The sequence below is a fragment of the Plectropomus leopardus genome, chromosome 20 (assembly GCF_026936395.1).
Source record: "Plectropomus leopardus strain MGB_pleo_1.0 chromosome 20, ASM2693639v1, whole genome shotgun sequence".
Lineage (NCBI taxonomy): Eukaryota > Metazoa > Chordata > Actinopteri > Perciformes > Serranidae > Plectropomus > Plectropomus leopardus.
In genome coordinates, this window is record NC_142195.1 from 343,365 (window position 1) to 369,817 (window position 26,453).

Here is a 26,453-nt window from a genome sequence, read left to right on the forward strand (position 1 = left end):
CAGAGTTCTCATTCCATTTATTAGATATGGTTTATAAATAGACACACTCAGACACATATGTTAGAGTATAAAAAAATACAAGATTACAGGATTTTCTAGACATTTGAGTGAGGTCTCTTCTTCATTGCCTTTTACATTTATTATTTTAACTTGAATGACTGACGAAAATTCTAAATGTGTTTATTTTTTCTTACACAGCATAGCAGTTTTCACTTTCACTAGTCCATTCATCAAGCAAGTTACTATCATCAATGTCATTTTAAAAATGAGATCAGGGCATAGAAAACAGTCACATGCAGCAATTTTTACTGAATCTGTACACTGTACTGTCAGCCAAACTAACTTGGAGAAACATACATATATATATATATATATGTAGTACTTCAAGTTTCACTGTACTTTGTCTTACATATTCTAAGGAAAACTTGGAACACAAGGGAATAAGATGACATGAAGAACAATGATTAATGACGGGGAAAAAATGGATCTTATTTAGTGGACTGCTTGACAAATGTCATGTTGAACAGAAACATTTGACAAATGGGGTCAGTCACACCATTTTTAAAAGTCTGGATATTAGTATACAATTTGTTCCAGCTACACTGGTAAGTTTTTAAAACTCAACTTTAAGTTAAAAAAACCATCAGTATGGACCCTAAAAAAGAAAATCATTAAATTTACTGTATCTTGAGAGATGAGGCAGCATGACTAAGTTTCATTGATGGATGTTTCTAAAACTCCTGCAACCTATGGGCAACGCAAAGGTTCTGATTTGGTTCTATAAAACCAAAAAGTACATATAAATCACACATGTAATAAACCTAATGTAGCACAAATACACAACTAATGTCTTCTTCAAGCATTTATGTACTGTTTATGTAGCTACTGTGCCAAATCTGGCTCACCTTGTTCTAAGGACAATAACTCCAGCTGCTAATTCATATATTTTCATTTTAATATATCTAAAAATACAACTCATCAATTTCGGTGTAATAGGAAATTGCATGATTTCATGGTATTATACCAGGTTGTGTTTTTGTAACTCTCATTATTCACAGTGTTTAAAACTGAACAGTACAGGCCAACACCTACTGTGTGGCTGGTAACTGGCACCATTTCAGTATCCATTGTAGGGGTTGCTTTCAAGTCCACTACTACTTGGGCAATTCTGCAGAGCAGAATTAAAGAACTGAATTTAGCTTGAATTTCTCCAAAGTATGCCATTAAACTCTACAAGGAAAACATTACCTTGTCAGTATAGTACACAAGATTTGTGCTTTTTATAGATATTTCAAGTAGCACATCTGTCTCTTTCAGCTTTCATTATTTTCCTATGATTGACATTGACACCAAAACTCTCAGCAGTTATCTAAATTTCAACAAAAGTTTCTTTACAGATGTGCATAATATAATATAATATAATATAATATAATATAATATAATATAATATAATATAATATAATATAATATAATATAATATAATATAATAACAGAAACAACTCTTTACAGGAATGTGGTACTTAAGTCATGAAGCAACTTTGCATAGAATGTATTTAAGTAGCTAAGAAAATAATGTTTCATATTTTCTGCATGGTATACCATTAAAGTCGCGTATGAAAAATAGTCTTGTACTCGCAGAAATTAAATCTCCCATTTAAGTTTAAAAAAAGAAACATGTAATTGTTGATAACAATTTGAAAAAATCAAATACTATAACATCAGCTTAGGTAGTCCCTACCAAAGGGGAATGTGTTGTCATACCAGGATACTTGCTGAGGATAAAAATTATGTACTTGTTAAAGATTAAAATAAATAATGTACTGTACTCATTCTGCACCTGACAGGAAAAAGAATACTGATCAAGCATACATGAATATATATTTTTTGATAACAAAATACTTATCTACAAATGTTTGTAATTGGATTGATATATAAATATGTATAATAATATATATGTATTTCTATACATATATATTTACAACAAAAGGTGCACTTAAATAATGTCATCAAGGAGATGAGGGGTGCCTACCCAGTCCAACGTCCTGGGCTCAGAGGCAGCCATAATCATGCACATAAACTGTTTCCCGGTCCTCTTATCAATTGGATAAATAGTTGTGGGTGTAAACCTTCTGTTACTCTCCACAAACTCACAGAGTTGCTGATATACCTGTGGGTATTCATGCCTCAGGAAAACCCCTCGAATCCTTAACTCCCGCTGTATATTGATGAAACAGATTTCCCTGGCCTTCCTGCCCTCCTCTCCCTCTTTGTCAATATCTGCTGTTCCAGGGGGTGGAGTGAGAATCAGCGTTTCCATGTCACTCTCTTTCTTGTGAACCTTCCTCTCAGGGCTGAAGGAAGCCAGTGCTACCTTTGCATATTTTCTGACAGTTGGAGCTTGGTTCCTTGGTGATGGCCCATCAGGCAATTGGTCACCAACAGCGATGGATACATTCAAGATGAAACATTCGTTAGGGTCGTACTCTTTACCAGCTTCATGCAGCTCCTTACAGTAATCCCCTAGGTTGTCCTTGAAGCTTTCAAGCTCACGAAGGGACAGGTATGTTGGAGACATCAGTAGACTATCCAGGCCATACTGCAGGAAGTTACTAGATGATGCAGGATTTGGAAAACCAAGAAACAGAACTCCTCTACCTCGAGAAAGATAGCCAACTTTGGCAATACGGGAGAAGGCTTTGTGGACTTCAACAGTCTCCCGGCAGTGTTTGATGATGTGACGACATATGCTGCCAATTTTTCCATACAGGCAACTTTCTTTATGAATGTCCCAGTCCTCCCTTCGACAGTTACGAGAGCAGTAGTAAGTGTAGCAGCTGTGGCAGGATTTAAAATATAAGCAAGCATTGAACAGGGTTTCTGTCCTCCGACATTTGTTGTTTGAGCACATCATTGTATCATCTTCATCTGGGCTCTGATCTGGGGAGCACTCATCTGCACTCTTCATTGCATCACTGGCCCCATCCATGTCTCGAAAAGCATCGGGATTCATTCTTATTGAGGTTGGCTGCTTGTCAAGAGGAGCTGATTCCTCTGCACATGCCTTTGAGCTCTTTCTGGACAGAGATACTGCTTCTTCTTCATCAATTAACTTCTTTAGTTGATCAAGAATATCTTCACTTGCCCTTCTACTGGGTGGCTTGTAATCAGTCACAAGATCTGCCAGAAGCTCATCAAGTTGTTCAAGGCTTTGCTGTAGTGAGGCATTGTCGTGTGTCTTCTCTTTGGTTGAGCTTTCAAAGTCATGCTGAGACAGTTCTGGACCCGCGGTGCTTCTGGAGTCAAGAATGTCCCAACTGGCAGACCGTCCTTCAGCCTTATTAAGTTTCCCCGGTCGAAGGTCATTATCAGTGATTGTTATCTCAGGAGTTACAAACCAGAGTTTACTAGTTGTGCTCTTTGATGTCTCTGTTGGACTTTTGTCAATTAGTGAGTTATCAGACATTGATAAGGCTGCATAGCGTCTTGGTGAACTGGAAAGATTGACTACCACGGGTTGTGGTTTGTCACCTGTGGCTGCTGCAGGCTTCCTGGAGTCAAGAAGATCATCATAGCTCTGACCCCTCTGTACAGGAAGAGGTTGTTCCCTCTCTACTCGGGAGTTTAGAATATTATCCCAGGACCTTGAGTAAGATTTTGAATCTGTGCCAATTCTTTGAGATTCTACGCATGGGTTGGCATACCAGGGTGTTAACACTGGCTCTTCATGGACTCTGGTTGGAGTGACTTGAGATACATAAGAGGCAGGATTAGTGGAATAACCAGATGCATCAGAGCCATACCAGTCATCTGTTTGTGCCGGAATGACTCTAGCATGTCTTCGTCCCTCCGTGTAATATGCCCTTGCTGGGATATGATGCTCTGGGGGCATTGCATACATGTCGCTGGAATAATAAAACCTTGGTGGAGCAGTCTGGATTTGATAAGACCTTGGATCATCCCCATAAAATATTCTCGTTGGAGGTGTCTGTATAATGTATGGCCCTGGTTCATTTGCTGCATAGGGTTTGAGATACCCTGTCTGCACAGAGTATGGGTAGGGCTCCATCTCAGGATAATAAGGTCTTGTAGCTACAGCGTGTACCATTCTAGTCCTTGGATCTTGCACATATTGCACTTTTGGAGTATATGTTCGTCCTGGTGTGTAATGTTCATCGTGAAAACAAGAACTTGGCTGAGGAGGAGCAGTGGTAACATATCTCCCAGGGTCATCTGCATAAAAGAACTTGGTTGGCACATTCGGATTGGAATGAGCTCTGCGTTCCCTACCATAGTAATCACCTGATGAAGGCATTCTTTGCAAGGGAATTTCCATTGGTTGTAAATAACTGTTTGGCATGCTGCGGGAATATTGGTAACCTTGCCTACCATCTGTACCTAACGAATCAGTAGGGGTTGGCGTTCTTGAGTAAGAAAAATGGCGGGGCACAGTTAGACTCCTACTTCCCCCACTGTGGTGCCTCTGCCAGGGTATGTCCATTTGAGGTGTAGTCTTTTTCGGCCCTGAATGTCGTACTGCAGCATCATCTGGTTTGATGTCTACCCGACATCTGACATGAGGGCTAGTCGCTGGTTTATCCAGCCCTCCATCCTCAGAATTATCAGCAGCATAATGAGGTGAGTATCTACTGGTGTCACTCATTTGAGGCTGCAACTTAATAGGATGGACTTCATGCATATGAGCCCTAGTTGCTGCATGGGAGGACTCCTTTCGCGGTGATACTTCTGGCCTCCAGCGAGAGTCTCTTGGAACCCTTTGTGACTCCCTGCCTTTCCTCCCTGTAGATAAGGAACCTTCAAAAGAAACAGGGGTGAGACTGGTCTGTACACGAGGGGCACTTTTTGACCTGGTCCTTCTTTTTTGTTCAGGGATAACTACTTCACTGGCCATATCTGCAGCCATTGGTTGAGGAGTTAACCTATGGCTAAAAATGTCCGGAGCAGAAAAGCGGTATTTCTGCTGGTGGCCCAAGGCATTCCAGGCAGCATCTGGATTAGCTGCATGCCTATCAGCCTTCTTATATGGGGACTCCATTGAGTATTTATGTGATTTGGGGTACTCCAATGACTTATAGTCAAAGGTACAGCAGTGCCTCTTATTGACCTTGTTTTTACTGTCCTCCAGTTTGCAGTAATTTGTTACATCACATTGTTTGGAGGGTTGCAAGGATTTGTAGAGTGAATAAATGGGGATTACTTTAATATCTTGATGCACAGTTGATACCAGTATGTCAGGAGGGTCTGTACGTGTCATCTTAAAGGGACTCCTCTAGTTTTCTCCATCAAGTTGCTTTAATGTTGATGTTGCCTGGAGAGGTAAACAAAGAATTTTAGTTAGTGAAAATTATCGGGGCTAAAAAATTTGTTCCACTACTAATGCATTAAGAATCAATATGAGTCAGTATGGGTTACTTGTTTACAAATCATTCTATTGACTAAACTTTGGCAGAAACATTAAAGAAATGTATAATATGTTCATGATTTAATATGACATTAACATATTCAACTTGGCAAGTTCAGTTGTGCAACAAAAACTGTAAATTCAGTTTTAATGTAGAAACATGCTTACAGGTTTGTGGAATGACATTCATTTTTATGCGCTATATAAGGTGGTAAAAGGTAGGGATGCAATGATTTATCAACCGAGCACTGATATTGGCCAATATTTCCCTTGTTGATTGCCATTGGCCTATAAGCAAATACAACTTTTAATGATGGCGGTGGCTAATGTTTTTCTGCTGTGTCACAACGCATCCTTCTGACAACAGAAAATGTCTTCAAGATGAAAACAAAGAGATCTTTCCCATGATATCTTTGGGACAAAATAATGCAGTGAACTCACTATTGACAAATGTAACACTCGCCAATATAATAACAGCCCAAAAATGTAATAAACCACAAATGCAATGTAATGTAATAATTCCACAAACGTAATACATTTCTCACAAACATAATAGCAGTTGCCTACTACAAACGTAACATGAAATCTCCTGCAAATGTAAGAGCTATTGTAATAGCCAATAATAGTACTATTACATTTGCAGGGATTTGTTACTTTTGTGGAGAGGTAAAAATCTTTAGCTTTCAAAATTGTAATTACTTCCCACAAATGTAATATGAAAATCAAAAATGATCTTTGTGGTCATTGTTGTTTGTTTATTCCCCCATACACCTACCAATGGGTTTGATATAGCTCATTAGTAAATATCAAAGGTTTGGGCAGAGCGGGTCAAAACGTGTCAATGTTTTGTTTTTTTGTTATTTTGAGGAAATGGGTTGTAAACCATAAGAAATTAGTTTTATCCAGCCCAGGCATCAATGGTGCACTTTTAATGAGATGTTTTTTTATTTGTTTATGTATTTTGCTGGATGCAGCCCTTTAACAATACTCAGGAATCTGAAAAAAGTGCGTTCTATAAAATTGTTTAAAATCAATCCTTTAACAGTGAATGAAAAAGTCGCATTAATGTTGAAGCCTCACTAAAAAATAAAAAATAAATGATTAAAATAATGTTTCTTAATAATGACATGGTAACATTGTTGGAATTAGAGTAACATGGGTGCACACAGTAACAGGGTTTAATGAAGACATTACTTTTGATAGCGGGCCATGACATAAATGTAACAAATATACTAAGGACCACATGAATGTTGTTCAATACAAATTTGTGTCTCTTTTGGCAAAATGTTACAAAGCTAGCATTGATTTGCAGAATTGATTTGGAACATTTTTACTTGCAACCCTGTAAACATAATAAAAATAGCGGTTGCAAATCAATGCAAATGTTAGCGTTTTCTCAGTAATAGTTGCTAGCTGTGGAAAACAATGTCACTGTCATGGTAAAGGACAAACATAATTATGTCACAATGGCTTGATGATAATTAAAGAAAGAAAACTGTGAATTCAATACTTTTTTCAATTCTCTTCTGATAAAATAAGTAACAGGGTTTGTGATGCAGTCAGATAAGACTAAAAAGATTGAAAAAATATTAAAAATAGAAGAGCAGAGCAACTTTTATCTGCCCATAGTGTTAGCAAATGGCTTGATGATGTCATTACCTATGTGGCATGTTTGATTTGGTAGTTTGGCTTAATAGGTTTTGGTCACAGGGCTGTGCGTATGTTGTGGATCACAACTGCAGTGCATAATTATAATTATTTAAAATGAGTTAATGATAAAAAATAATTTAGACTTAGACTGATATTGATCCTTTTTTTTCTTTTAGTTGGCTAAAATATGTTTTGCTGCGTTTATGCCCACAGCATAGCTTCCACGCTGTTGGTGTGGGACTGTTTTTCATTTTTCATTTATTCGATTTAAAATAAATATAAAATTAGGGCTGGATAATATGGCCCAAAAATAAAATCTCAGATTTTTTCACACCAAACTCGATTTATGATTTTAATAGATTTTTTCCCCTTCTTTAAAAGGAACTACAAATGACAACAAATTAGCAATAACAATTAAAGACAAACTGAATTTCCCTTCTGTTGATATAGTAAACTGAATTTACCTTTTGGGTTTAAAGTGCAAGCTGCAAACTTGTCTTTAACACTGAGCTACAGTCATTTCACAAAACATATTTACATTAGAATTAATTTGTGTATATATCTTTAGCAATATGCAGCGCAACTGTATTAGTAACAGCTTTCAGTGTCTGTCCATCACCTGCAGTCGTCTGCATTAGTTACACTGAGGGTTTAGAGAACAGCATAACTTCTTCTAAGGCTACCAACAGCTCACCGTCACTCCAAGTTAGAGAATGGGTGAAATCAAAGCGAGGCAGTTGGGCTGGGGCACCAGGCCCCCAAATCAGTAAATCTACCCCTGATAAAAAGGAGAGCAGCAGAGAGCAGCTAGATGAGAGATCTGTCACTGCGCTGCTCTCAGTCTCATTCTACTCTGATGGATCTATTGACCAACTGTGTGATCGGCCAGGTGCTGAATACAGGACATGGTTGTGCTGATGTTGTTGTCCTGCCTGCTGTGCAGAATTTTGTTATCCACTGTGATTTTATTGTTCTTTATGACATGTTTTGCACATCTGTCTGTTCTGGAAGAGAGATCACTAAGAAACTCTTCCTGAGGTTTATACTGTTTGAAATCATGGTAAAAACTGTCGTTGGGGTTCCACATAAACTCCCGCAGAACGCCAAATGTGATAAAATCTCTGGAGGTTATTTGCCACACTGGCGGGTAAATGTTTGTGCCAAAATAGTCTCTGAGTTAACTCTGCTGAGAGTCTCTGCTGTGTTTTTGGGGGCACATGGCTTTGCTCCTCTGTGCAGCTGCTCCTGTGCTCTCTCTAATCTGCATGATACGGCAAAGCCATCTCAAGCACTACTCGTTCTGCAGCTCCGTTTACAGTACGAGACATCAGCTGATCACTAAACTATCACCAGCCTCCAGTCTGCTGGTGGCTAAAGCTGAGTGCATACTGTAGAAGTTATTAAATATTAAGATGGAGGCCCCGTAGTTTCAACCAACACAGCAAACTCTCTTTACCTCTCACAGTGACAGCGTCAGTGCAGTAGCTGCACTTCTTCCTTCACAATAAAAGCCCTGGACGGATACAATGCATCAAAACTTTCTAGAAGGAACTCATTTACACACAGATGCTGTGGTGATGAGCTGTTCAATATATTTAATGCTTTTAATTCAGACTTTGCTCTGGCCTCTTCTCTAAGTTTGCATATTATCTCAATTAAATTTACTTAAAGACATGTATATGTGAAACAAAAAAGGTGATTTATTATTTTGACTGGTAAAAAAATATGTTTGGCTGTTGAAAGTGCTAAAAATTACTGCTTCAACCTTTGTGACCATTGCGGGAAAAGGAGCTGACCCAGACTGAGCAACTGGTCGAGCAGACGCTCAGACCGCAGCAGATGGAAGATGATTATTGATGTTGGCATGGCTGATGTTTTTCTCAAATCTTGTGGCTATTGCATCAAAGTGCACATTTGTAAATGTCTTTTTAAAAACGTGCAACTTCCAGGGTGCAATAACGCTTCAAAAAGGTCATGTTCAAATTTATCCATCCATCCATCCATTTTCTTCCGCTTATCCGGGGTCGGGTCGCGGGGGCAGCAGCCTAAGCAGGGAAGCCCAGACTTCCCTCTCCCTGGCCACTTCGTCCAGCTCTTCCCAGGGGACCCCAAGGCGTTCCCAGGCCAGCTGTGAGATATAGTCTCTCCAGCGTGTCCTGGGTCTTCCCCGGGGCCTCCTACCGGTGGGACGTGCCCTGAACACCTCACCAGGGAGGCGTCCTGGAGGCATCCTAATTAGATGCCCGAGCCACCTCATCTGGCTCTTCTCAACGCGGAGGAGCAGCGGCTCTACTCCGAGCTCCTCCCAGATGACCGAGCTTCTCACCCTATCTCTAAGGGAGAGCCCAGCCACCCTACGGAGGAAACTCATTTCGGCCGCTTGTACCCGCGATCTTGTTCTTTCGGTGACTACCCAAAGCTCGTGACCATAGGTGAGGGTAGGAACGAAGATCGACCGGTAAATCGAGAGCTTTGCCTTTCGGCTCAACTCCCTCTTCACCACGACAGACTGGTGCAGAGTCCGCATTACTGCAGACGCTGCACCGATCCGCCTGTCGATCTCCCGTTCCATCCTTCCCTCACTCGTGAACAAGAGGTACTTAAACTCCTCCACTTGGGGCAGGACTTCGTCCCCGATCCGGAGGGGGCACGCCACCCTTTTCCGGCTGAGAACCATGGTCTCGGATTTGGAGGTGCTGATTCTCATCCCGGCCGCTTCACACTCGGCTGTGAACCAATCTAGTGAGAGCTGAGGGCCACAGCCTGATGAAGCCAATAGGACCACATCATCTGCAAAGAGCAGAGACCCAATCCTGAGGTCACCGAACCGGACCCCCTCAACACCCTGGCTGTGCCTAGAAATTCTGTCCATAAAAGTTATGAACAGAATCGGTGACAAAGGGCAGCCCTGGCGAAGTCCAACCCTCACCGGAAATGAGTTCGACTTACTGCCGGCAATGCGGACCAAGCTCTGGCACCTGTCATACAGGGAACGGACAACCCCTATCAGGGGGTCCGAAACCCCATATTCCCAGAGGACTCCCCGAGGGACAGGGTCGAATGCCTTCTCCAAGTCCACAAAGCACATGTGGACTGGTTGGGCAAACTCCCAAGCACCCTGCCAAGGGTCCAGAGCTGGTCCACAGTTCCACGACCGGGGCGAAAACCGCATTGCTCCTCCTGAATCCAGGGTTCGACTATCTGGTGGACCCTCCTCTCTAGTAACAGACCTTACCAGGGAGGCTGAGGAGTGTGATCCCCCTGTAGTTGGAACACACCCTCCGGTCCCCCATCTTAAAAAGAGGGACCACCACCCCAGTCTGCCAGTCCAAGGGCACTGCCCCCGATGTCCATGTTGCAGAGTCGTGTCAGCCACGACAGCCCCACAACATCAAGGGCCTTGAGGAACTCTGGGCAGACCTCGTCCACCCCCGGGGCCCTGCCACCGAGGAGCTTTTTGACCACCTCGGTAACCTCGGCCCCAGAGATAGGGAGCCCACCCCTGAGTCCCCAGGCTCTGCTTCCTCACCGGAGGGCGTGTCGGTGGGATTGAGGAGGTCTTCGAAGTATTCCTTCTACCGATCCACAACGTCCCAAGTCGTGGTCAGCAGCGCACCGTCCCTACTATACACAGTGTTGACAGAGCACCGCTTCCCCCTCCTGAGACGCCGGATGGTGGTCCAGAACCTCTTCGAAGCCGTCCGGAAGTCGTTTTCCATGGCCTCACCGAACTCCTACCACGCCCGGGTTTTCGCCTCGGCGACCACCGCCGCTGCACTCCTCTTGGCCTGTCAGTACCTGTCTGCTGCCTCCAGAGTCCCACAGGCCAAGAAGGCCTGATAGGACTCCTTCTTCAGCTTGACGGCAACCCTTACCGCAGGTGTCCACCAGCGGAGTTCGGGTGTTGCCGCCCCGACAGGCACCGACCACCTTGCGGCCACAGCACCGGTTGGCCGCCTCAGCAATGGAGGCATGGAACATGGCCGACTCGGACTCAATGTCCCCGCCGGACATGGTCGAAGCTCTCCCGGAGGTGGGAGTTGAAGCTCTTTCTGACAGGAGACTCTGCCAGACGTTCCCAGCAGACCCTCACAATACGTTTGGGTCTGCCAGGTCTGACGGGCGTCCTCCCCCACCATCGGAGCCAACTCACCACCAGGTGGTGGTCAGTTGACAGCTCCGCCCCTCTCTTCACTTCACCCGAGTGTCCAAGACATACTGCCGCAAGTCCAACGATACGACTACAAAGTCGATCATTGAACCGCGGCCTAGGGTGTCCTGATGCCAAGTGCGCATATGGACACCATTATGCTTGAACATGGTGTTCATTATGGACAATCTGTGGCGAGCACAGAAGTCCAATAACAAAACACCACTCGGGTTCAGATCGGGGGGCCTTTCCTCCCGATCACGCCCCTCCAGGTCTCACTGTCGTTGCCAACGTGAACGTTGAAGTCCCCCAGCAGAACGAGGGAGTCCCCAGAAGGAGCACTCTCCAGCCCCCCCTCTAAGGACTCCAAAGAGGGTGGATACTCTGAACTGATGTTTGGACCATAGGCACAAACAACAGTCAGGATCCGTCCCCCAACCCGAAGGCGGAGGGAGGCATTCACCGGGGTAAACTCCAATGTACAGGCACCAAGCCGGGGGGCAATAAGTATTGCCACCCCTGCCCGGTGTCTCTCACCAGTGGCAACTCCAGAGTGGAAGAGAGTCCATCCCCTCTCGTGAAGACTGGTTCCAGAGCCCAAGCCGTGCGTCAAGGTGAGGCCGACTATATCTAGTTGGAACTTCTCAACCTCGCGCACCAGCTCAGGCTCCTTCCCCACCAGAGAGGTGACATTCCACGTCCCCAGAGCTAGCTTCTGCAGCTAAGGATCGGACCGCCCAGCTCATATGGCACCCGACCCCTATGGCCCCTCCTACGGGTGGTGAGCCCACGGGAAGGAGGTCCCATGTAACCTCTTCAGGCTGTGCCCGGCCACCAGGTGCTCGCCATTGAGCCCCATCCCCAGGCCTGGCTCCAGGGGGGGCTCCGGTGACCCGCATCCAGGCGAGGGAAACTCTGGACCATTTGTTGTCGTCATCATAGGGGTCTTGTGAGCTACACTTTGTCTGGTCCCTCCCCAAGGACCTGTTTGCCATGGGTGACCCTACCAGGGGCATGAAGCCCCCGACAACTGAGCTCCTAGGATCACTGGGACACGCAAACCCCTCCACCACGATAAGGTGGTAGCTCAGGGAGGGAGCCTCAGGGATGTTCAAATTTAATGATGACAAAAAAACGTCTTGCTCCAATCCGTGGTAATCTCAGTGGCTGTGTCCACAAAAGCATTGCGCATTTTCTACTGAGGCCACTGATTTTTAAAAAATTATTTGCTATGGAAGTGTCATGTATTTACACCATGCTACCATGCTAATGGGCTAGAGTTCAACTTTTGGTATTAATGCAGTGTTAAAGTGCTGAATAACAATAACAAAAAACTGTCATTATAAAGTGTATAGCCTATACCATGTTTCCTCATATGAACCTACACAGGTCCATCCTCTCTCTCTGCATGCTTCAGCCTTCCCCTCAACCACAGCAGGTACTCTACCATTTTGCTGTCATGTTTACTTCCATGAATATTCTGTATCATAGTGACCAGAGACAACCAAAGTTTCTCAACTGAAAAAAACACACTGAAAGAAACACCTCAAAAGCGCTCTCAAATTCCAAACAAGAGTCTGGCATTTTCAGCTGGAAAACTAGAAATGCCATCAGTTTACAAGCAGTGGCTCCAGTACAGTTTACATCTATGTGAAAACCGGCAGCACAGAAGATCTCTACAATCAGCACAGTGTCAAGATTAGCGTCAGCAATTCAGTATCTGACCAAATGTCTCCTTATTTAAGATGTTAAGTAATGGCCAAAAAAGTGTTTTTGCAGAACATTATGATGTTACAGTTGACCTCTTTGATATAAATTATCAGAACTTCATCATTTTAACCCATCTGACATTTGTTTGAAATAAAATCATATGAATTCTAAAGTTATGGCCCAAGCCATGTTTTTTAAGCAGAGATTTTTATGGCGACAGTAACGCATGTAGATGCAGCAGCCGGTAGCTCTGCAAATCCTTGCTACTTTTTCGCTATATTTTTCTATTTTCCAGATACCATGGCCCCCTCTGCTAAAGCATGTCTTTTTCACGATAGAGTGGCACTTGTCAGCATCGGGCGAAGTTGTTTGGGGCTTGGACTGAGTGCAGTGGACCGCAAGAGTATCTCCACCAGTGGCCTGAGCTGAACGGCGAGTCAGACCAGAGAGGAGAAACAAGACCGAAACCACCAGACGAAGAGGGGGGAGGAGAGCCGGTGTCAGGGCAAAACTAACCTGATCTGGACCGAGAGCTATGTGCCACACAGACGGACAGATGTACTCAACCATGCAGAGGCATTAAAACGCTTTGGTGGACATAGGCCTAAACATAGTGGTTGGATCCCTGGCCCTTGCAGTCTAATACTGTCACGATTAAATTTATATACCAACATTGCACTACTGCACTATTGACAAGCCAAATGACGGAGGTGACAAGCATGGAAGTGCCGCATATTTACACAACTCTACAAATGCCAGCAGCAGCATCTATTCTACACTGAGCAAGGCAGCCACTCATCGCTGTCAGTTTTTAACCAGTCTTCCAGTCACAGTGAAGTGGGGGTGATACAAATGGCCTAGCACAAAGACTAAGTGTTACATCACTGAACAACAACAATGGAGGAGAAATGAATACTGAACCCACACAGACTAGTGGGTCTGTCCTATTTCCCTGAAAGCTCTCCTTTATCCAGAATAAGTCTAACTTGTGCCAACATTTTTAGTTCCATGGATATTGTACATTATAGCAACCAAATGCAGCCATAATGTCACAGCTGAAAAAATGCTGCACACTTTACTGCGTTTGACTGTGTTGGGCATTTAACAATGAACACGTATTTCATTAAAAGAAAATTCAAGTTTAATCAGCAATTTACCTAATAATGACCTAAAAATGCTTATTTACATAGCACTTAAATCAGAATACATGACGTCATTTGCCACAACAACACTTTATATCACACAATTAAGCCACAGTGCAAAGGAAATTCCTTCACCGCGACAGGCCAACTGCATTTTACATATTGAAGTGTCCTTAAGCAAGCTACTGAACCCCAGATTGCTCTTGATGTATTATTGGTGAAAATGTGTGAGGAGCAGGTGGCACCTTTTTACCCTTGATCATCCTGGGAAAAGGGGCAATGTCTGGCTCTGTCATTATAGCTGTCAGCTGACAGCTTTGGACCAGAGCTCTGTACACCAACACTCCATCTTTCTCTCTCTCATTTTCTGCAAAAGATATTGGGTGCTCTATTTCTACTGTGTCTGTTTCTTTTATTGTATTATTTTTGAAAAGAAAAAAGGCAAAAATAATAAAAAAAAACAAAACAAAACAAAACCTTTATCCTTGGAACACTGACACTTGCTTCCACTCACTACTCACTCAATAATACAGTAAATACTGCATCATTTATTTACTAAGTGTTAAAAAATTGTGGACATGCAGGGAAAAAAAATCTCATAAAAGTGATCCTAGGAGTACTTCCTGCGAAGTACATGTGGCATGCCTAGAGATTACATGACTATATTCCATACAACTGTAAATAAAGAGTTATCTTTTATAGTTATTTCATTTTATTTTATTTTATTTTATTTCGTGATCCTTTGGGTTTAAAGGATTAAGCATTCAGCCACAGATGTGTGCATGGAGTGAGTGTTACTCTGCCTGCACACTCTGCTCTCTGTTTTAAGAGATAGTGAATGACTATCCAGTGTAGTGGATTTCCCCTTCTCCAGTGGAAATATGGTAGCGTTACTTCTGGTCAGTGATCATAGAGATCTCCACTTTTATGGTGCATTGTGGGTATTTTCTATGGAGCAAACGCTCTGTACTGCTAAACTGTCCCCTTGGCATTGAACACCCTAGAAAAGGTTTCTCCGGGCAGAATTAGTTCATCCGCTCTAGACTTACCCTCCCCCAACACCAACATTTACTCACCCTAATAACACTACATTTACACTTGGACCTCCAGACTTCATAGCTTAAATACTGCTAATTAATCTCTCTGAGTTCTCTTAAAAAGTGAAAAGCCCTGACCCCCCTCACTGAATTCTGTTTGATGGTTTATTCCTATTTGACCATTTGTATGTGTATTCTGAGGCAGCACGTGCTGTAGCACGAACATAAATGTAGCTGTCGCAGAGAATGTTTATTTGTTCAGATTTTTAATGTCATTATTTTGTTTTATTTTGAAGTGTGCATAAATAATATGGTATGCTACTGACACCTAATGTTGGATTGTGTGTTGCACTAAAATAGTCAGCATGCACTGCTCACATGATCATGTGCTGCAGAAGCTTCGACAACAGTCAGACAAGGTATAGAAACATGCATGTTGGTGAAGATTAACCCTGGACTTAAACAGACTCCTAAATTTCTGTTCAGAAGGCGGACATGTTTTTCACAGTGTTTGCTGGTGAAGTCAAGTCAAGTCAATTTATTTATGGAGTCCATTATCACAAAACATGATTTGCCTCAGAGGGCTGTACAGTGTACTACATCCCTCTGCCCTTAGACCCTCACATCACCCAAGGAAAAACTCCCGAAAAAGGACTCCTGTAACAGGGGAAAAAAAAGAAAAAGAAAAGTTTTTTCCCCTTCTCTCAGACCTCATTATTTGTTTTTGTTTTTTTGGCATAAATCATCTTGATACAACTAATGTAAACATTACATTGTCTTTGGGCTGAACCCAAATACAAGGGAAAAAAATATCATAATAATGCAATAATTTTTGGAAAATATACTAATGCATAAAAATGTTTTTTAAAAAATGCCCTTAAATTGATTGAAAATGTAACAAAACCTAATAATGTAATTACTTGACCAATAATGTAATGCAATGTCCTGTCTGATATTATGACATTACAGCAGAACTGTGCAGTAAACTAAAGTGAAATCACACATCTAACCTTATCTGAAACACACATTAAAGCTGCGTTGGATTTTCGGCAGGTTGTCTTTTCTAGATCTTTAATCAATAGTTAATAAATAAATACTAAATAAACCACTTTCTATCTGTTGTACACTACTAATTTTAGAAAACATAAATTTTACATTTCCAAAACATTAAATCATTGTCAAAAGCTTATGTGGCTGGATATTATATCCATCGCGGCTGACATGACAGTAACTGTGTTTTTTTCTTCAAATTGCACATTCTAAATATACAAGAAAAAAAACACACTTTTTTACATTATTACATTATCCATTAAAAACATTATCACTTAAAAAAACATTATAACAGGAAATGATTTTATTACATTATTGGGTGCTACATGTCTTCCAGTATGTTGCTCCTTTCAAAAATCAGGTCATATGTCATTCTGCCTCCCTCCTGCTCATGCACTGTAACTAACTACACACTGTGTCCATAAGAAAAGCAGTGATAATTGAAAAATGGGCAGCAGGCTCCATTATAATTGAATCAGTGAGCTCTACTTTTTAGTGTTGTGTGGCCCATACCACTGCAGATAAAGAAGCTGTAAGATGAGGGTCCAATATTTGGGCCTTTCATGCCTGAGAGGATATGAAATGATCTTATTCAGGTCCTTTCAACACCGGGCCAGTGGAGTGTAAGTTTTCTTTAATGTTTGCCTGAAATCTTACCCATTCTGAATTGCCACCATGTCTTTACATGACTGCAACACTGCCAGTGGAATTTTGTGTAAAAGAAAATTAAATGCAATACAGTAAAAACCTAAAAGTTATTTTAAATCAATTAAGGAAAAGGTATATTTATATATATTAAAGGTGTAGTATGATTCTGGAGAAAGACTGCTGATAATTCAACTCTACCCCCTCTAAAAAAATCATGGAACACATTTCTATGGCAATGACAGCAACACATCCATGAGCCAGCTGACCAAAAGAGTTACTCGTTACACACACAAACATGTAATTCCAGGGAATGAATGTGAGGTCTACTGCAGCATGTAAAAAATGAAAAATGTATACCAAGTTTGCAAAGATATATATCCGATGTTATTTCTAATTAGTTCCTGTTTATGTATTTATATATATATATCAAAAAAAGGTATCTTTGGAGTGATTGACAAGAAAAAAATATTTATGGCCTCAGGGAGGGTCATAATAAAAAAAAAGCAGAAAAAGTGACATCCCAGCCAACCCCCTCCTTTGATAAATAAAGAACAGTCCCCCACACTCTAGACTGGACTGTGAAAATGATAATTACATTGAATCCATACCACTTTTTACGACAGTTTCAATGTCTTTATCTGTGACATAGATGAAGAAATACAAATATATGTCTCTTACTTAACATTTCGTGTTTCCATTTTAATTTGACTCCTTTCAGTCTGGCTTCAGGTGTGACCATTCCACTGAGACTGCACTCCTGTCAGTCACTGAGTCACTGAGACTGGCTCGAGCGGCTGGTCAATCCTCTGTCCTACTGCTGCTGGACCTGTCTGCTGCCTTTGACACGGTGAACCATCAAATCCTCCTCTCCACACTCTCTGAGCTCGGCATCTCAGGTTCTGTCCTATGGTGGTTCAAGTCCTACCTCACAGGCAGATCCTTCAGAGTGTCATGGCGAGGAGAGGTGTCTAGGTCACATGGCCTATCGACAGGGGTTCCTCAGGGGTCGGTGCTTGGTCCCCTACTCTTCTCTCTGTACACCACCTCACTCGGTGCAGTGATCCGCTCCCATGGTTTCTCCTACCACTGCTATGCTGATGACACTCAGCTCTTCCTCTCCTTTCCACCTGATGACAGAATGGTCTCAGCTCGGATATCAGCGTGTCTGGCAGATATCTCCACATGGATGAAGGAACGCCACCTTCAGCTAAATCTGTCTAAGACCGAACTCATGGTCTTTCCAGCTTGTCCATCTGTTCAGCCTCAGATCAGTGTCCAACTTGACTCGAGCCTACTTGTGCCCACAAACTCAGCCAGAAACCTGGGTGTCATGATTGATGACCAGCTGACCTTTAAGGTTCATGTGGCCTCAGTTTCTCGGTCTTGCCGTTATGCCCTCTACAACATCAGGAAGATCAGACCCTTCTTGACCCAACAGGCCACACAGCTTCTGGTTCAGGCTCTTGTGATCTCACGCATTGACTACTGCAACTCTCTTCTGGCAGGCCTCCCTGCATGCTCATTCAAACCTCTTCAGATGATCCAGAATGCAGCAGCACGTCTGGTCTTCAACCAGCCCAAAAGAGCACATGTCACCCCGCTGCTAATTTCTCTTCACTGGCTTCCAGTGGCAGCCAGAATCAAATTCAAAGCACTTCTCTTGGCTTACAAAACAATCACAAGAACTGCTCCAGCCTACCTGGAATCCCTGATGCAGGTCTACTCTCCTTCTCGCCCACTACGCTCTGCATGCGAAAGACGCCTGGTGCTTCCAGGACAGCACGGCTCTAAATCTCTAGCCAGACTCTTCTCTTCTGTTGTTCCCAAATGGTGGTACAAACTTCCAAACTCTGTGCGTTCTGCTGAGTCCCTTTCTACTTTTAAGAGACAATTGAAAATTCATTTTTTCCGAGAACACCTAGGCACTTAACCTGACTCTTCTCCGCTTTGCCCTTTGGGGTAAATTAAGTCAGAAGGTCCAAAACCCAGCACCTAATGATTATCTAGCACTGACAAAGTTGTGTGATGTTGTATGTTGACTGTCATCGTAAGTAGTGATACTGAGATTGTTGAATCTCAGATGCTGAGATCGCTACTGGTTATTACTTTGGTTTCAAAAAAAAAAAAAATGGGGGGGGGGCTGTGCGGCACTTCTTCTGCCACTAGACGGCAATATCTGTGACCAATCACACCTGAAGCACATTTTGCACTTACTAAGGGTTTTTTCCTTAAGTCTAAATTCTTGCTTGTGTTGTACATCGCTTTGGATAAAAGCGTCTGCTAAATGAAATTGTAGAATTGTAGAAATAAGTGAGAGTCTTCTGACAGTGTTTCTGTCGACATGGATCCCTTCAGCACCTCAACAACAAATGCTCCCAATATGAGCACACACTGTTCATGCGAGCAGTGTGGCCCAGGCATAATAACACCCAGGGCATGTGCACTGCATGCAAAACATACAGTATTTTTATAGCGTTGGAATTTCTAAATACCTTGGTATACCATAATACCATGATACCGGCCACACCTATTCTGGAGTATCCTGTTAAAGCTACAGGAACATGGCAGGCCTGGTTTGAAGGCTGAAATGTGTGTAAATTTAACAGGGATTTGTTTGCATTTTTTTTGCAAACTTCAACTTCAACTAACTAGTCAGAAGAAAAAACAATATGATGATATAAGACATAATGATCTATGAGTTGGTACTGGCTGACAACAATAGAGAATACACATCATGCTCTTGATATCACTGTCTACAGGGTTTAAATGACTGCAGAAATGACAGGTGCATGGAGGATTCAGAGACAGATCTGTGCAGACAGCAGACTGATCAGAAACCTCACAAGGTTCAAATGAAGTCTAAAGAGATATAAATACAAAGGTTGCACAATGTTCCCTGTAAACTTCCAAAATTTGATCAAAGTTAAGAAAGCGCTCAGAGCCTCAGAGTGTGCATGTATTTGGTTTAATCTATTTTCATAGCAGTTATTACGGGTGCCTACTAATTTTGAAAAATTTAATAATTACGCCACCTCATTAATATTTTGTGTGCATAAGATAATTAACTGAAAAACTGTGTGAAAAATAAATTAATAGCCCATTTTGAAAAAATCAACTTTTAGGACATTAAAGGTCCAGTATGTAGGCAGTACAGCAACGTTACGTATGCTTTAATTAGTTTATAATCACCAAAAAATAATACAATTAGCCATTTATATTTGCATACTATGATTGGCTTTATCTATGTTTTCGTCCCTTGAGACCTTCCTAGAATCTCACAGGGATATACACTACATGACGGCATGCGCATGCAGTGGTAATAGACACTCCTCCACCCTGCGAGTTCGATATGTTCTGCAGGCTGTCTTGTCATTAAGACTTCTCAACACGCAATACACTCACTACATTTCAACAAGAGGTAATATTTTTACACACTCACAACCATATACCTTCTGAATTCATGTTTCTCTGTAACTGGAGCTACAACTTCTGCTTCACCAAACCTGTTCTTTTTTTCTTTTGGTGCCCATGTTACCAAGTAAGAGTCGCCACACTGTCGGCCTGAGCTGTGCTGCTCAGCTGTGGCTCATCTAGAGAAACAGAATCTCGCCGTTTGTTTCCACGTGACATGCGCAGTTTTCAGTGGGGCCGAAACGATTACTCAAGTAAATCGAATAATTCGTGTAATCCAGTGCACTGTGTTTTAACACAGATGATTATTTCTGTTCTATTCCTTGTGCACGCAAGATAATTAACTGAAAAACTGTGTGAAAGATAACTTTTAGCACCTCTTAACCAAAAGCACCCAATCTATGGGGGCGGTCAGAGCAAACCCGACATAAGGTAAAGTTAACGTCAACAACAGCATTTAGCATAAATCAATATAAGTGCCACAGTGCTTTCCCTACAATGTTATAGACCTGGCGGTGCGCCAGGCCAACGAGACTCCCCACCAGGCCTAAACGTTAGCGAGGTTAATGCGGGACAGTGAAATACACAGTATTTTTCCCCCTTAAGAGACTCATGTTTTCCCTGCTCTCTCCCGGTGTCCTCCCGGCGTCACATTTCTCCTGATTAAGAGCCCTCAACCGTAATCTCCACAGAGGACCTGGCGTCACGTCTGCCCCAACATACGAAAGAGGGAAATCTGACGGAACATCCAACAGCAGCTGGTTAGAGAGTTAATACTGAAAATGCACAAAAATAGTTGGACTATTGTTTTGTTTCTATGAAACGTGCCTAAATAGCCTACAGACTGAACACCAGGTATGTGCACATGTGGATACTAGAGTGCGGCTCAGGCTGCACATTCAAAAAAAGGTAGCCTAATAAAAACAAATAACACACCTTACTGATCACACAGCTGATCGATAGATCCATTGGAGCAGACTGACAGACAGTGCAGCGTACTGAGAGACCTCTCATCCAGCTGCTCTCTGCTGCTCTCGTTGTTATCGGGGCCGATGTAGTGATTTGTGGGGCCTGGTGCCCCAGCCCAACTGCCTTTGCTTTGATTTCACTCATTCTCTAACTTGGAGTGACAGTGGGCGTTTGGCAGCTGCAGAAGTTACGCTGTTCTCTGCCCCATGTAACTAATATAGACTAGTGCAGGTGATGTAGAATTGGAGGAAATTTGTTTTAAAGTTGTTGTTTTTTTCTGGGGGAATATACACACACACACACACACACACACACACACACACATATATATATATATAATTTAAAAAATAAAATAAAAGTTAAATAGGCAATAGACTGTAGAGGTTTACATTATGCCTGAAACTTGTGGTTCTTAAAGTTATGTTGCACAACTTAAAGGCAATGTTTATGCCTTAGTTTTTGATTGTATATACCTTCTTTTTTTTTTTTTTAAAGGTAATTTGATTTTTCTTATGTTTTGTTTTATTTTTGCACTTTAAAACCCAGAAGAAGGTAATATAGCACTTAAATGCACTAAATTTGTTTAGATGGATATAATATCCATAATATGTTTAGATAAATTGCATTTCAAAAAAATGTTTGTCACCTTAAAACCCAGAGTAAAATGGTAGACGTTACATGCACTAAATGGGTTTAGTTCAGAGGTTTATAATACTATGTTAGTGCTCACCTCACAGAGACTTTTGCATTGTTACCAACAAAAACAGAGATTTTTCTAAAGGAAAAGGCAATTATAGTTTCTCCTTCATTATAAGGGACCTTACACTGTCTTGTTTTCTCCTCTGTATGTTACTATTACCATTTAATGAAGCAAAAGTAATGAAATGAAAACATTTCCACACACATATCTGATTACTCAACTAATCCCAAGAATAATCAGTAGATTACTCGATTACTAAAATAATCGATAGCTGCATACCTAGCTTTTAGCAAAAAATAGACAGTGAAAATGGTATTTTGATAATTATTTAGATGCAATACCACGTTAATTTATCTGTTTTACTCAACATTCCCCGTTTCTGTTTCAAAATAAGAGCCGAGCCCTCTGACAACATTTGTGTCGATGGAATCCCTTCAGTCATTGATATAAGGCATTTTACTGTGCAGAATTTACAACAAAGCAGCCCCCGCAGCACGTTTGACCTAGAGCTGTGAAACTTTGGAGGCCTGTGCAACACCCCAATACCTACAAAAAAGGCTCTTGAGGCCATATCGTAAACCCAACAGGAAGTCGGCCATTTTGATTTGAAGTTGTAATTCTGGTGTATTTTTGGTCATTTTCAGAGGTCACAATTTTTCAAACTTCATAAGACCTTTGACAGCAAAACTTATTCAAATCATGAGTTTTGATCACACCGTGTGATCTGTATGAGTCATCTAATTTGCATGTTCTGCTATGAACCAGGAAGTAAATAGGAAGTGGTATGTCACTCTGCTGTGAACACATCTTTATGACAATTTTAAGCGATAATGAGAGCACCACCTATTGGCACAGGAAAGACAAAGTTTTACATTAAGACGTCCAGCTCCTAGCAGGTTGACTCGTTTGATCTCAAAATGTTTTCAAAAAATCCTTAAGATGTTGATGGTGCTTGAAAATGAATATTATCCCTCTGTTAACCCTCTTCCTCACTCTTGGAATACTGAAAACAATACAATTTCTACTGTTCGATGATTTATTCAGTGTAAGAAAAACAATGACTGCTTACTATTTACTAATGGACCATTACAATAACAGAGTTACACTATTGCAAAATAATAAAATGATCACATTATTGCAACTTCAGTGATATTGTAACTCCCAATGACTTGTGCATAGATAAATATAGGCTAGACATCTAACATGATCCTATTTTTTCTAAGAGCATCAAATATGCCATCATAGAAGACAACAGTTGACAATTTCATAAATTTTTTACATGTCTATTTTATATATATTTATTCATTTTTATTTTATATCTATTTAGTTTCATGTATTTGCTATTCTTTTATAGGGACAGCTGCAACAACTTGTCCCCACCCTTAGACACATCCTGGACACATACTATGTCTTCGAAGTCCACAAAAGAATGCTAAGTAAGTTTCGATTAATTCATACAAAAAGCCAGGGAAGTACGACCCCTAAAAAAAAGTAGCTTTCATACCTCCAAAACATTTTTTTTCAATAAATGCAGTAGCAGATGTTGAATGTATCTTTTACCCCCACGAAAACTGCCAGGCTTTCAAGTCAATATTACATGGTAGTCAAAAGTGGAATTAAACGTCACATGATGCCATGGGGCCTGACAGACTTTTCCCTATTGACTTACACTGGGAAAGAGAACTTTGTAAATCAGACACATTTCTGTGACTGTCAAAATCTCCATGAAATGCTTCATTTCACTATTGAGATTTAATCCATTCAGTCTGAAAGCATCTGGAAAGTCTAAAAGAACAACAAAATTAAAGTATTTGAACGCCTCTCAAGGCAGCAGAGCGGTAAAGTCGGTAAGTTACCTGCTTGGGCATAAACGGCCACGCTCAGCCAGACTCGGCCACGCTTGGCAACCGTCAGTCAGTCTTTTGGTCAGTCTAGCACACATGGTTATGACCCAGCTAGCAGAGAACGTTCCCATAACATTGGCTAGCATTACCTACAAGTTGCAATGATGTTTTAAAGAAAACATTTTAATCTTATGTTAAAAGAACGTTTTAAGGATGTTTATCATTTCAATTAATGTTCCTATAAGATTAAATGGTGACTAGAATGTAACGTTTGAACTGCAGCATTCTGAGGATGTTTTGGTGATGTTGATTAAACAATATCACACGAGAGGGAGTGATGTGCTCATATATCATCACGACTGCGATTATCTTCAGCACGAGGCTGCAGGCCGAGCGCCTATGACCAAATCACAGCCGTGATGATATACGTGCACAACACACAACCTCGAGTGTGATATTGTCTTCAGTTCTACAGTTCTACAAGAATATTTTATTTGTTAATAGCAACAAGCAACAAAAGATTATGATTTGTTTGTTTATTTAATGATTTTTTTGGCTCCACCGACACAAATAGTTCCACAACCGCTGGACGCGACAGCTGTTGCCTAGCAACACATAAACATTTTCCCTTCACTTTAAAATTACTGTCCTTTCTTGCTCACCCCCCACTCCTCTCTCTCTCTATTTCTCTCTCTCTCTCTCTCTCTCTCTCTCTCCTCACTTCTATAACAGGTGACAGATCAGTGAAGGGTCTATAAAACATTTCCACAATGTTACATGAGAACAAAGAAAGGGTATTTTCAAAGAAACATTCAGAACATGTTAGTGAGGACTGAAATATTGGACCATTTTTTACATGAATATGTAATGTAATGTGATATGTTAACAATAAAAAAAAACATTTTTACATTTTTTGATGTTTGTAGAGATGTTACCCTAACTTTAAGATTAACTTTCTCAGAACTAAAAGAAAAAAAAGGAACCACTAAAAATGATACTATAACACTGCATTTGTTGCATTCTCAGAACATTTTTAGAACCAAAAATTGCTAGCTGGGGGGCCCCATAATGCAGAAGATACTTTTATACCTCGGAATTAGAGCGTTCATGCACTAATGAGCAGTTCTCATAGGAATGAACAGGGCCCTGCCTCCATACTTCATCCAGGTTTTCTTAATACATGGAGAGAGAGGGTCTAACTGAGCATAAGCAGTATGAGCACCATCATACTAGCATGTTTTTAATAACAGCTGTTGTAACTGTCCCATGATGCAACCATCTCCAGTCTCCCCTAGTTTTTGACAGGATGAAATTAAGTTACAAATTAAAACTAATGCAAGGTTTTTATTTTGGGAACACATAAATAGAAACTGTATTTGAATTTCACTGCTGTTGCTGAATATAACCTAAATAGCTATCTATCTATCTATCTATCTATCTGCATACTTGTGGCCTATGTTCAACTCTGCAACATCTGGCTAGGCTTTTCTGCCTGACTTCTCTGAAAAAAATTAGAGCAACCCATGTAACCTCTGTAACATTGCAACAATGCAGTGTGAGGGCTTATCTGCTCTAAAATTAAATGAGCTTGGGTTGCACACCAGTGCATTAAGTCTGAGCAAACGTCGCATTACCGCGCTTAGCTAGCAAACACTTAGGTATATAACCCCCTGACTACTGCTGCTGCTGCTGCAGGAGGAGCTGCTGCCTGGAGCCACAGTCCTGGTGAGGATGATGTCAGTGGTCTTGGACAAGAACATTTGTCCAGCACAAGCCAAATGGCTGCATTGGATAGTAATGTGCAGGGCATACCCACTGCATCCCTCTGTGCTCACATCATGCAATCATGCACACACAACATCATGCACACACAACGACATGCTTTGCGAGCATCAAATGGAAACGTGCATTTGATATGTGCACAGATGCACGACCCATGTTGAGCTCAATATGTGTGATCAACGGATCAAATGAAACAGAAATGAGGAGAGGAGGCCGTCAACACGACGGGCTGCAGCAAGTGAAGCAATAATCCATAATGTGTGTCCCTGCATAGGCTAGCACACGGCACTGCACATCAAACATGTCTTACCGCATCAATCCGGAGTGCCAGCCTCTGCATGTCCATTTTCTGTCAGGGATGGGGTATGAAGTAGTGCGATAGTGGTTTCCCAATGACGACATCGGTCATGTGCAAAAAGTAAAACTGCAATATCCGCCTTATTGGTCAGACTGTAGGATTTTTCCTCCCTTACGTTACATCGTTGGTTGTTTGCTGCGCAACCCCGCTGCACCATCCACAGCTACGTGTCCGTAACCACAACCCACCCATCCTCCCTCTCCCCTCCCTCCCTCCCTCTCTCTCTGTCTCTCTCTCTCTCTCTCTCTCTCTCCATCAGGCCTGCAGCACTGACGCTTGAAACCACTGCCAAAGGAGCTGCTATTGTCCCCCTTCTCCATCTGTTCGCCTTTCACGAACATATTTCCATGAGGGGAATCTGTTGTGCTCAATCATTCTCCATCAGGAAGAGACCTCCTCAGTTTGATGGCCCCCCATGACCTTGCCCTCAGCACCACCAGGATTGTCTAACAGTGATGAGTCAGCTGACAAAAAATTAGTCAGTAATAGTTTTGATTATTTCGTAATTAATGGAGGCCAGTGTTTATTCGGGTATTTTATTGTTAGTCGGGCAATTTTCCTTGTCAAATGGTTTAGGGACTTT

The 26,453-nt window shown here is 41.7% G+C and overlaps 1 protein-coding gene across 1 annotated transcript; it reads right to left on the bottom strand.

The window, feature by feature from the left end:
* ajm1 (apical junction component 1 homolog) lies at positions 1 to 26,043 on the bottom strand. Its single transcript, XM_042509582.2, has 2 exons — positions 25,823 to 26,043; positions 1 to 5,326 (listed from the first exon to the last, which is right to left on the bottom strand). The coding sequence occupies exon 2, from the start codon at positions 5,270 to 5,272 to the stop codon at positions 1,994 to 1,996; it is 3,279 nt and encodes a 1,092-aa protein (XP_042365516.1). The 5' UTR covers positions 5,273 to 5,326; positions 25,823 to 26,043; the 3' UTR covers positions 1 to 1,993.
* Positions 26,044 to 26,453: the final 410 nt, after the last annotated feature.